General features: G+C 47.8%; 1 protein-coding gene across 1 annotated transcript in view; it reads right to left on the minus strand.

Moving 5' to 3' along the window:
• Positions 1 to 312: 312 nt before the first annotated feature.
• CCDC50 (coiled-coil domain containing 50) overlaps positions 313 to 13,078 on the minus strand; it is a 57,334-nt gene continuing 44,568 nt past the window's right edge. The window contains exons 6-11 of the mRNA XM_030575053.1: positions 12,894 to 13,009; positions 11,536 to 11,580; positions 10,568 to 10,672; positions 8,627 to 8,706; positions 7,232 to 7,341; positions 313 to 6,102 (exon numbers count right to left, since the gene is read on the minus strand). Coding sequence (XP_030430913.1) covers positions 6,083 to 6,102; positions 7,232 to 7,341; positions 8,627 to 8,706; positions 10,568 to 10,672; positions 11,536 to 11,580; positions 12,894 to 13,009 — 476 coding nt within the window. The 3' untranslated portion in view covers positions 313 to 6,082. The remainder of the gene's footprint in view (positions 6,103 to 7,231; positions 7,342 to 8,626; positions 8,707 to 10,567; positions 10,673 to 11,535; positions 11,581 to 12,893; positions 13,010 to 13,078) is intronic.

A 13,078-nucleotide genomic window follows, 5' to 3' on the forward strand; every position in this document is an offset into this window, starting at 1 on the left:
CACGAAAGCTCATGCTCCAAAACGTCTGTTAGTCTATAAGGTGCCACAGGATTCTTTGCTGCTTTTACATTATTTTAGCTTGTTCAGCTACAAATCAAGTTGTGCCTCGGGAACAGCTTCGTGTCCAATTGTGTGTTTCAGTTGCACACATTTGGAATGTGGTCTTTGGTGCCTCTAAGGTGGTTGATCGAATGGCATGTCAGGTTTCCTCCTCTTTTCTGCTTCCCTAATCCCATTTTAGTCTTATTAGGTAGACTCGGGAAGTTTCAAATGGACTATTTGCAAATTATAAAACACACTTAAAAAAACCCCTTGCAAATAAATCCACTGCTTTATTTTTCTAGTATCACAGTCTCAATAAACGAAACAGACCAGATTCCTTCCAAGACATTACCCACCCCTTCTCAATCTCTCTGGACACAATACAATCGTATTAAAATATAAAGCAATATTTTGCTACTTCTATTAAGTTGGAAGAACATAATCATTGGTATTATAAGCGAAGCACCAAAAGAAGCCAAGGATGAAATGAACTGGAACGTGAAATCTCACACCTTCCAGCTCTTACAGAAGCAACAAAAAAGGGACACTAGACAAGGAAAATGTACTTCACAAGCCTTTTGACTCGCATCAAGAAAACTAAATTAAGTTCAATAGCCTTCTGAATCCATGGAGAAGAACACAGATGGATGCAGGTGGATAACAAGACTATGGTTTATTGAACAAGAAGGACAAGGTGATATTCTCTTTACATTCAATGAGTTCAGGAAAAAAAGAAGCAAAAAACATGCTAGACACACAAAGATGATACTTTGGTTAAATATCATTCAGAAGTTCTATGTTAAACCTGATAAAACCATAGGACGAACAGTCAAAAAATAACAGGGTTGCATAGATGGATTATTGTCAGTGTACAATTTACATTTACGGGTTAGCTGTTGGAACACAGAGTGCATCTGCAGCTCTGAGGGAGTTAGCCACTTGACTAATTAATTTTACTCTCTGGCTAATATTTCCTTGCCCCAGGCTGAACATTTACCCTGAAGAGCTACATTAGTTACTTCTGAGGTGGTTAGCTGTATTGCAGTGCATAAACACAGGTGGAGACACAGCAGAATCTACTTACAGAGAATACTGATACAGTGAAACTGTTTATTGGGACAAAGACAGTACTGTAGTTAAGGGGGCAGTGTGTGTCTCCACCACTGCCCTTTGCTGGATAGAGTCTGAACTCCGTCTCATTATAGGCCCTGTGCTGCTAGTTGGCAATGGAGAGACATGTCCAGCTCAAGAGGCAGGACCCTGTGCTTTCAGCACAGGAGGTGCTGAGTTCTAGGCCTGCTGTAGCCATTGTATGCAGCATAGTGAAATTATTAGAACCACAAAGTTTGTTACAGCAAACTGTGCAACTGCTACTGATAGTGATTAAAAATATCTTCTCAACAGAAGCAACCAGCTGTTGAGGGATATATACAGCTCCAAGCTGCACTGCTGAACCTCCCATCATAAATCAGTGCTGCCCCATAAATGTCTCCCAAACCAACAAAAGGAGGGGAAGTCAAGAGAGCTTTGGAACTTGGGAGATGAGGGGCCAAGGACTGTCCCCTGCACTAGTAGATGGGCAAAATTCAACTGCAGAATCTGGAAAATGATGGGGCAAATGCAAATTCAGATGTTGTTCCCTGGTGCTGCAGGATCCCTTCCCTAACAACTCTGCTTGGATTGAGCTTCCCAGGGGGCAAGGCCCGTGGGACAACCCAGATCCCACTTCCACCTACGCATAAGTATTGTGCCCATCCCAGTCGTATCTCAGCACAGCCACTCTTGCTCTGCAAGGCTCCCAGCACTGAGAACCTGCTTAGGGCGGCAGATGCCGAGAGGATATGCTGCACAAGAAGGCCACTTTTGATTATTGTACTGATTGGCCATGCTGGGTTACAAGAGCACAAGGTAGGCTGGGGATTCTGCAGCCTTAAAATAAAAGCATTGTATCTGCACTGCCTCCAAAATGTTCCCACTTGCAGAAATCATCAATCTGCAATCCACAGTTAGCTTGCACACAGGCTAATATTAATCAAAAATTAAATCCCGAATAAAAAACACATACGTACATACATCAATCCAGTGTGGTAAGTTGAATGAATACCCTATGCTGGAACAGCTGGCCTGATTTGGCACAAAATAAAAATCACAAAAGTTGACTATAAAACAATCCATTTTTTCCTGTATTAAAGATGAATTGTCTCAATTCCCATCTTTAAAGGCCTGCCTTGCTGCAATATAAAAATACTGTACATACAAGATCCCTTTGTAGATCTAAGCACATTTCAGCTGTTGTAGATTCTACCCTCCCTCCCCATGAGGGAAGTCAAATGATAAAAAATAACCTACCAGTTAAAAAACTTTTTTTCACAACAGTAACCAGAAAGTCCTTTAAAAGCCATGAGGTTAACTTGCTGCCTCTGTCTCCCATTGGCATCCTCCATTCTCCTCATTGTACGGTATATGTCTTAAAATGGCAGGCTGGATTTATTTTATAGCACACAGCCTCTGATCAGAATGGCTACGGTGTTGAGTACCCTGGGTTTAAGGCACGATCACTCAGCTGGCCTAATCTTGCTCCTCAAAGATCGCCACAACTCTTGTGCTTTGGACGGAAGACCAGATGGTGGCGAGAACATCAACCAAGACCAGGTATGGAAAATCCGTTTGCTTCCTGCTCTAATTGCACGAAGTGAGCTGCACACATCAAAGCTTCAGGCGGCATTAGTGATGTGTGCCTGCCAGCTAAGGAGACTCGGGAAGCAACTGCCATGGACCTTCTGTTGCTGGTCATAAAGCACACAGGCAGAAATGCAGCAGAGGTGGGAATGACACTGGCAGGTTTTTCCGGCCTTTTGCTGTATATGTTTTAATTTAGAGCAAGGTAATAGGCCAAGCTACTTAAACGGGGGCAACAGAAAGGTTGGTTCCCTGGCTTTCCATCAGGGAAAGAGCACATAGCCCTGGTTGGGTCTTATTAGAATCATCACTGACACCAACCAACCAGCCGGAGCTTTTGCTCTAAGGGCCAATGTTATGTCTGGCAAAAGCAGCGGCCACTCAGCTGATAGCAGCAGAGTCATTCATGGCTGCTTAGGCCTGTGCTGAATCAGGTCCTCGATCTTCCACCTACTGACGACCTGATCCTTGCTCAACAGATGCCTAGTGACTTCAACAGGAGCAGGGCTGGGTCCTTAGGGCCTGGTCCAGTTCTCAGTCAAGTCAACAGGAGCTTTGCCACCTAAGCATGTTACATCCCATTGAATTCAATGGGACCTGAGCACCCTTCTTGAATAGGGATGCTTTCCAGAATCAGGCCCAAAAACAGGAGCAGGATCAGGCCCTTAAAGACTTTCCTAATGGGGATAAGATGGAAATTGCAGCCTCCAGTTGGGGCCCAGGAGGGGAAAATCATAATTAGCTGCCAAACCCCAATAGTAGCTGAGCTCCAGGGGTCGGATTCTCCCCACCTTGTGACATCACTTATACTTGCACAAAGCCACTGTAAAATGCAACCATATTCTGACTTGGCAACTTTTTATACCTCCTGGATGACCCGAGGGGCAGGACATGGTCTTGGACCATTCGAGAATTGTCAGTACAGAAACCACCTCCAGCCCCTGTTCCATTTCACAATACATACAGGTTGGGGGAATGCAGGGAAAGACAGAAAAGAAGTGGCATTCTCGGCAGTAGAAACTTTGACTGTTCCATGAAATATAAAAATAAACATTTATAACAAAAACCTTGCAAATGGCACCAGTACATTTGCCAAAATTGTCAAATAAAAAATACACTGTGCATCTTGGGATTGTTTCCTTTAAAACTCTGTTAACACTTCTGACAAGATGGATGTGGGGCAACTGAAAGAGCAGGAGACAAGGGCAGTCAAATCTAGCCACAGGCTAGGCACTTTCCTGAGAAGAGGTAGAGAGAGCTTCCAAGACCCCTGGAGAGAGGCAAAGGGGAAAGCAGGCACACTCCTGTGCAGTCTGGAGACATCGCCCTGAGTCCATTCAACAGCAGGGGATACCAGCAATGCAGAAAACCCTCAAGTTACTTCTAACTCACCTAAGCCTTCTTTTCATTCAGAACACAAGGAGTGTGGCCTGATACATAGAGCACTGGACTGGGACTCAGGAGACTGGGTTCTAGTTCCCGCTCAGCCACAGGTTGATGGGTGACCTTAGGCAAGTCACCTCGCCTCTATTTGCCTCAGTTTTCCCATCTGTAAAATGATTTGTAAACTGCTTTGAGATCTACTGATGAAAGGTGCTGCATGGTGGCTATGGTTATAACACAGGGTAACTAATCGGAGGTAAAATTATCGTGAAGACCAGGCAATTTGTAGTTTGCACGTGAGTTAGAAGGTCAGGCTAAACTCGACCTGCTAGCTCATGGACAGCTACCAACTGCCCTGTCTTCGCTAGGACTTCCCTTAGCTGGAGTTAAAAACACACCTTTTTTCCCCTAGGAAAGACATGGCCTTGGGACCGGATTGGGGCCCATCCTGCAGACAGCTACAAAGGAGCAGAAGGGGCAGAAGCATTCCTTACTCCCTTGTACCAGCACAGCGCACCATCACTTCATGCAAGCAGGCTCTGGAGAGCCATTGTGTTCCCTACCTTTCCGTGCACCCAGCAGCACTGGGACCCTGGGAGGTCAGGGAACCAGGCGATGCACCCAGGACAGACTCGGTGCAGTTTATTGCCTTTCTGGAGTAGCAGCCATTCAGAGGATTTCCGCCCAGGCTGCTCATCAATGCACTGCCACTGACTTGTGGACTGGCCACCTAGCCCTTATTGGCTGGAGAGGCTAAAGAACTTACTGTATATCTATGGTCACCTTTGCAATTCAAATGTATTTGCACAGAGATTGACAAAAATGCTGAGGTTGAAAGAACTGGGAGGCAGCTTGGGAGGTCCTTGTCTCTCATGGGGTGGGGGCAGGGACAGGGACACAAGGATCAGTACAGGAGAGACTCTAGGCGGGTATCTTCGAGTGAGAGAGGATTCCTGCACTCTGGGAAGTGATTAAGTCATCCTCACATGGCATCTTAAACAAACAGAGACTGGGTGCTCTTCTAGAAAATACACTCTGGTTCAGCCACAAGTTATTGGGCTCAATGGAGAAAGAATACTAATGTCCTCCATTTTTACTGGGTGAGGTTCTCTGACCCGTGCCGTGCACAAAGTCACCCCAGATAATCATAATGGTCCCTTTTGGTCCTATGGTCCATGGATTTATATTCCCCTCCAGCTGCACCAAGAAATTGAAAACTTCTTTAAAACAATGCATACGAGATGTACAGCAAGAGCTGACGTTTTAGGCCTCTGAATAAGGGGTTATGACTCGGACATAGAAGCATGTTATGTGCATCACCCAAAGGGTGTTTCCTAAGAAGTGACCGCACAACAGAGACTTTGTAGACAGAACAGTTTTTTCTCCAAAGGGCGTGAAGTCCGAGCAGCCTGCTGGTAGATGGCATGAAGGTGAACCCGTCTTCATACAACTACTATGGAAAATCTCAGTTGCTCTGTGTTGATTTAGCTCCGTTTCCTCACTCAGGACTCGGGAAGATGTGCATTCCTGGTTACAACAGAAAGCTGTGTGTCATCTTAGTCACATGTTAATCTCCATCCTATTGCTTGATTTCTGCATTGCCATAATCCACCTCACATCTTGGACTTCCCCCCCAATTGTCTGTCTCTCTCTCTCTCTGAAAAAAGATCAAGCCACTAATTGTCAAAGATGCAGCTGTAGCTAAAAGGGATTCCGAGAGCTGTAAAGGTGTTGCCAGATCAGCTAGCTGGGTACAGCTGGCCAGCTACACCATGGCTAGATTTTACTGCACTACTAAAGTGATCACAACCAACCGGGAAACCAGGATGAACAGACACTACTTATTGACATGACATTGAAAGAGGAAGAAGTCCTGAGGATGGAACTCGAGTTGGGTAAAGGAAATGAGACGCTCTCCTGGGAATTCCAGTAACGTTTGCTACAGAAGAGAGTCAGTATCAATGCAAAGTCTAGCTTTTTACTGCTTGTAATGGAAACCTATAAAACAAAAAGGGAAAAATCAGTTAGCACAGCGCAGTTCTCAAACTGGGGCAGCCATGACCCCTCAGGGGGTCACAAATTATAACGTGAGGCTATCAGCCTCCACCCCCAAGCCCCGCTTCACCTCCAGCATTTATAATAGTGTTAAATATGAAAAAAAAAATTCACACTCCGAGGCTTGCTGTGTGAAAGGGGTCAGCAACAGAAACATTTGAAAACCACTGGCATATAGCACAGTGAGGATGACTGGATCTAAAGCTTTCTTCTAGTTCTTAGCAGCCCTGAGGCTGATTTAACTGTCTGAGTGTAGGTGCATTCAAAAAAAAAAAAAAAAATCGGACGTGGGGAAGGTGTACTATTAGAGCCAGTAAAGGTTCAGGAAACACCTGGATAGGTCCACGGAAAAGACAAACCCTTCAATTGCTCTCATTCTGTGAATGGCCCCTTATGGCCCACCAGTGAGACTGGCACTAGGGGCTGATTCAGCATCTAATAACCTATACAAAGTGCTCCCAACATCTCCCCTCCCTTCCACGTAAGCTAGCTCTACCCCTTCCTCTCCAGCTATGAAAGCTGGAGAATGAAGGGATCCCAGCCTGAAGTGACTGCAGAAAGCACCGTGCTTAGATGCGCTAGTGAGGAGGGCTATGGACAAACCACAGACAGGCCGATGCACGCAGCAAGTCTAGTGCTCTGCAGGAAAGCCTCAGCCTTGTCATCCATCAGCCAGACAGCTCTTTGAAGGTTTCCTAGCGTGTCGGACTGTTCTGTGTAGCAGGATGAGTCAACTGAAGCTCATTGCTTTGCTGCCTTCACACCATTCCTACTCATCCTGCGCCTTGAGCTAGTCACGCGTGAAAATGAAACTGTCAAACCCTCCTATTCTTATTCTTTTTTGTGTGTTCTCAAGAGGCATAATTTAGCTCTTAGACGTAAGCTCTTTGGGGCAGGGACTCAAGAACAGACAGTTTATGAGCAGGATCATGTGTCTGTAGGGTGTCATGTGATATCCTCTCTCTATCCACACACAGCAGTCACCAGAAAGTACTGTTTTTCAGGCTGATTATTTGAACTGAGTCACCGATGTGAACGAAGTGCTGAAGCCGTTATGCACCGCTCTTCTTACCTTTTGGAGAAGACTCAGGTTTAGAAAACTGACGCACGGTGCTAGGCTGGCTTGTAATACCACGACTGTGATAAAAGTCGTCCAGGTCTGTGACTGGAGGTGGCGGTGGCCTGCCAAGAACAGAAAGGAAACAAAGTCAGGAAAAGAATTACAATAACAATGAAGCACCCAAAATAATCCCCTGCAGCACATCCTGCATGTGGCAGCAAAGGTGTCTGTGCTGTTTGCTCTCCTGGGCTGAGCTTCTATTCACAGATTCCAAGGCCAGAAAGGACCATTGTGATCATCCAGTCTGAGCTTCTGCACAGTCCAAGCCAGAGACCTGCCCCAAGGCTTTTAGAAAAGCATCCAGTCCTGAGTAAAAAATTGCCAGTGATGGAGAATCCACCACAACCCTTGGTAACTTGTTTCCAATGGTTTATTACTCCAATTGTTAAGTTATGCATTATTTCCAGCCTTTAAGGCTTTTAAATAGTCTCCTTTTAATAGATGTGGTCAATTTATTGAATGAAAAATTGTGCCATCTTAAAAATAGGCCTTCTCACAAACATTTCTCAGTGTTCTCCAAATATGTTGCATTTATTTACTGAAAATTTTCACTGGATAATGGTTTTAATGTGTTTTCAGTAAGCAAAAAACATTTCAACTGGGAAATCTTGATAAAAACATACAGTGATAAATTCTGTAGTGAAAATAGGTACATTTTGAACCTTGCAAAGTGAGAACAGTTCTGAAATTCTAATATTTGTATTGATTCCTCCCCCCTAACCAGCTCTATCTTTTATTCATTAAAAAAAAAAAAAGATTTATTAGTCTCATCCCAGTAACTTGGCTTAAACCAAGTTTGACACCAATGTTTGGCCCCGCCTTGCAGGCGCTGTATCAGGGTGTGAGAAGGTTGTAATCTGGCCCCCAACCACTCAAGCGCAATGTGGCGAATCAGTAAGATTCACCCAGTTGCAGTGGATTCCCATACTCAGGTAGCTATCTGACTTCCGTGTGTCTGAGTGAGTAAGAGAGAGATGGGGGCAGTGCATGTGTCTCCATTTATTGACATTGCATAGAGACAACCATGGTGTCCATTTGATTTCAGACATTGAAAAGCAGCTGCTCAAACTCCTGGAGATATTTAACCCATTAAGTGCCGCTGCCCAAGCTCAGCTCTCTTTGCCACTGTAGGATGGGGACCCTTCAGTGGCTAAACGCCATGGAGCCATAACACCAAACCTCAAGGAGCACCTCACAGGCCCCTGCACCTTCCACCCCTGTTCAGTGTTCAAGCCCCTGCACTCCCCTGCCTCCAGTCATCTCCCAGAACTTGCTCATGGAGATTCAACCCTTTGCTTGTTTCCTCGGCCGATTTGCCTAGTTTTACAGAGTGGGCGTGCAGCTCACCGGGCAGGTTTGTCACTCTTGAGCCTCTGAGGTTCAAGCCTCTCTCTTGACCTTGGACGCGCGGATTCACTTGTGTCACGCTGAGGGGAGAAGAGAAGTAGGCAGGTCACTGGGGAGCCATACACTTTCCTTACAAAACATGGGCCAGATTGTCCAAAGTAGGCACCTGCGACTGCACAAAAGAAGCAGTGACCACATACACCCATTCAGCAGGGAGCAAGCCTGGGAACTCCCAAACCCGAACCACCGGCTTCTTGCGCCAAGCTCCTTTTGCTGTAAATACAAGGCAGGTTGTTACGTTGTTGGGGCCTGTTACTAGCAGTGGACACAACTATATGCATTAAGCCAGAGTATGACACACACTGATCCATTGTGCACAGTGGGCCAGAGATCCAGCTGACAGTTTGCATGTGTAAATACATGTCATTTGCACAGGCACATTGGGTCAGGCATATGCAAATGAGTGTCTGCAACAGTGCAAACCTAACTCTGGAAATCTGGCCAGACAGCTGACAGGCTGACCTAGCTCAGTGGCAGATGTGGGCAGAGGTAAACGCACCTAAGACTCACGCTACGCTATCTTTAGTCTCTACCGAACCTGGAGCTACACTACTTCCTATTACCTCCCAGCCTGCCCTTTCCAGAGGTACTTCAAAAGAGGGGTCAGTCCCCTGGTTATGCGACTGTTTCTTTAGAATGGAGACGCAGTTTTCTTCCCTCAGAATGGCTAAAAATGGAACAGGTCTATGTTGTGTCTCATCTCCTGTATCTGGCAGTGGCCAGGACTGACTGTTGCAGAAGGAGATGTCAAATGCCTGTGACTTTTCGAAGTGCAGGCCACATTTACAGCAACAGTTTCACAGCCACCTCCCCTCCACGTGAGTCATATTACCCATCCCCGTGGCAACTACAGCAAAGCATAGGTGGAGAAACAACACTAGGAAAAGTGCTTAATGACTTTTCCACTGTCTTTGAAAGCAATTTGGCAGCTGGAAATAAAGAGAAGCCAGCACCATGCAACTAGTTACCTCTCCACGAACTGCTGGTGGTTCACAGATCAGTGAGGAACCTCTGCCATAACACACACCTTGTCCAGTACTTGCACCAAAGGGGGAACTTCCCTTGGACTTCAGCAAAAGATCAGTTTTTGCCAGATAGCTTGGGAATTCACCAGTTATAATTCCTCTCCTGCCTAGTCTAACTGCAAATCCCCCTCCTGTTCATTGAAATGACCTCTTCTGAAACGCACGCAGGGAACATCTACGCTGCACTTTCAGACCCAAAGCAGCAAGTCTCAGAGCCCAGGTCTAGACTTGGGCTTGCGCTAAAAGCAGCAGTGTAGACGTTACAGCTCAGGTGCTGAAGCGTGGACCTACCCTAAGCTGTTTGTTCTTAAAGGGCTGCGCATGCTGGATGCCCGGCACTGCTACCGCATCTCCCCACCCAAAACCGAATCACAAATCTGAGCCAGCTGAACTCCATGTTGGGCATGCAATCGGCAGAGCATAAGGCCACGTAACTCCACTCTACTGCCAGCTTCCAGGAGGTTCACCGCAGGAGAGGACGGACTAATTCACGGACAGCAGTGCTTTGTTGCCCCTGTACATGCTAGTGGAAATCTGCAGGTTTCAGACACAATCTGCAGAATTTCTTCAGGGGCTTGGGTCCAAGATGAGATGCCGAAAACCCACAACGTGAGAGGGCTTAAACAGGTGCAGCGGGTCATGGTGTTCAGCACCTTTCAGGATCAAGCCCTTTAACATTTTCCACTGTAGTTACTCTCTTGTTTTAACCCTCCAAGTGCTGGCATCTACAGCCCCTCCTGCACTCTGGATTAACACCACTTCTATCTACCCTACTTCACCTATGCCTCAGCTACCCCATCTGGAAAATGGGAACAAAACCACTGGCTTTGTAGGGGTGTTCTGAGGCCAAGCGTACCTTCCAGTCCTGGTCCTGCCTTTTCTTTTCCAGAGAGGACTTCTCTCGGTCCTTCGTTTTCTTATAAGCCTTCTTTTCCTCCACCATCAACAGGCGAGCTATCTCCTAACAGAACAAATACAAGCCCCATGTAAGAGAGCTCTGGCTTTATTTTGATTTCAAGCAAACTGAATGCTTTCCCATTGCGTTTTACAATTACCGCTGCTATCAGAGGAGCTAGGGATGGTGCTTTTACCCCACTTGCCATCACAGGTGCTTTGATCCCCCATCTGGCTCACTGCAGAATGAGATAGCTGCAAAGCCCCTGGGTTTGCAATTCACCGTACATCTTACTAGCTGACCTCACCATGGCCGGATTGAGCAGGAAGCTGGACCAAACGGCCAAACCTGCTCTTTGATTCCATTGGCTTTATGGGCAAGCCAAGGTGCAAAGCGTCGGCAAAGTTAACAACAAGTTAAGGGTGAAATCCTGACCCCACTGATGTCAATGGCAAAGGTTCCACAGACTTCGAGGGGAGCCGGGACTTCACCCGAAGCCCTGGCCCAGAGAAGAGGTGACACTGTGATGATGGGGCAGATTATATACTGCATGCATCACCTGTCGCTATTTGCTTCTGATTTGGTGGCAGGCCAGTCTGGATCAGGACACCCCCTTCCTTCCCTTCCCCTCCCCAAAGGTGGGGCTTCTCTGACCGTCCCCCTCAGGGCTACTAGAGTCACTCGTATGCGGCCACCATCAGGAGCTGGCAATGGAAGAAAAGGCTGGGCTGCAATCAGGAAATGCAATTTACTGCCCTGAAATCTCAGGAAAGTGAAAGAAGTGACAGGCAGACAGAGCCCTGAAAGGATGGAGGACAGGGGGCAAGTGCCAGAGGGGAGACCTGAGGCACAGATAGACATTTCTCATGAACCACGATTCGCAGCCGTTTGGTTCAAATGATTAAACTCTTAAAGGGACAGGGGCTCACCTCATCCTGGGCTACTTGCGCTGCCCTCTTATCAACCTGGTTGGCCTAGAAAAAGAAAAAGCAGGACCTTTGAGACATTGAAACAATCTAACAATAACAAAAACATGCTGCTCGGGGCCTGCCCAGAGTCACACAGTTCTCTGCTCCCTAAGCAAGTCAACCCTCTCCGCGTTTGTCTCGCTAGCCAGGTTAAAGTAACAAGCTTGGTTTTTAAAATCCTCCAGAGGTTTTGCTCTAGTCCCCCCCTCAGTCACAACTCATCCTGCTCCCCGCCCCGTCCAATCCCAGTCCCCTGCACAGCTTTTCCCAGCATCAGCGAGAGAGACTCCTCCTCTGCACCTTCCATCTTTCCATGCTGCCCTTCTTGCATCTGTCTGTCTACCTCCTCAGCCCTGTTGCTGATCACCCCCTGGCAAGGCCAGTGCCAGGATGTTTCGCACGCTAGGTGAAAACTTCCACCTTGCGCCCTCCTCCCTGAGCCCCCCCCCAACGGCAGCTCCCCCCCCCCCGCCCTGAGGTGCCCCCCCGTGGCAGTTCCCCCCTTCACCCTGAGGCGCCACCTTTGTGGGCACCTCCTCACACCCCATCCTGAGGCGCCCCCCCCGACCAAGCTCACCCCTTCTCCGCACACAAACACAAGCATCCCGAGCACACCGTGGCTGCTTCTCTTCTGCCTCCCAGGCTTGCGGCACCTAAGCTGATGGACGCTGCAAGCCTGGGAGGCGGGAGAAGTGAAGCAGCCACGGCGTGCTCGGGAAGGAGGCGAGGCAGGGCAGGGGTGAGCTGGGGTGCGGAGTTCCCCTGTGTGCCGCTCCCCCTCCCTTACTTGCGGCAGGCAGCCCTCCCCGCACCCCCGTGCCCCAGCTCCCTTCGCCTAAGTGCCTGCGGCGACCGGGGCGGTCGAAGATCTGGCCACTGCGGTCGCTGCAGAAGAAAATGGCACCCCTCAAATGCTAGCGCCCTGGGTGACTGCCTAGGTTGCCTAAACGGTTGCACTGGCCCTGCCCCTTGGCTCTCCGCCCCGCCTGTGCCATCTAAGGTGTCTGCCTTGGTCATTCACAGACTCTGCCCAGTGCTCTGGGAAAGACTGAGGGTACGTGAAAGAAATGATACAAAGTCAAATTGCATTTACTGAAAACTGCATGAGGTCACTGTTCCAATGCATGGAACAGGACCCAAAGCATTTAGGGACAGGTTTTTAAAGGTATTTAAACACCTAACTCCCATCGCTCCTAAATACCTTTAAAAGTCTGGCCCCTTACATGACAGCTGCACATTAGCTCTCAACAGTGGCTGACACTGGCCAAGGGGTTAATTCCCCAGTCACTCGTTAGCTAATTGTTGCCATCTCTGCTCACCAGAAGCTCCTCCTCTTGCAGTTTCCTAGCGATCTCTGCATCATACAGCTCCAGGTCCCTACGGGCCACTCGGGGTTTGGCATAAACAGCTTCTTTTGTCCCCCTCGACTTCAATCCTGCAAAACCAGGAGGGAAATCAAATCCCTCAGCTCCCATGCAGCTCTGAATGGGACCAGCCCCACCCC

Source organism: Gopherus evgoodei, chromosome 9 (assembly GCF_007399415.2).
Source record: "Gopherus evgoodei ecotype Sinaloan lineage chromosome 9, rGopEvg1_v1.p, whole genome shotgun sequence".
Taxonomy (NCBI): domain Eukaryota; kingdom Metazoa; phylum Chordata; order Testudines; family Testudinidae; genus Gopherus; species Gopherus evgoodei.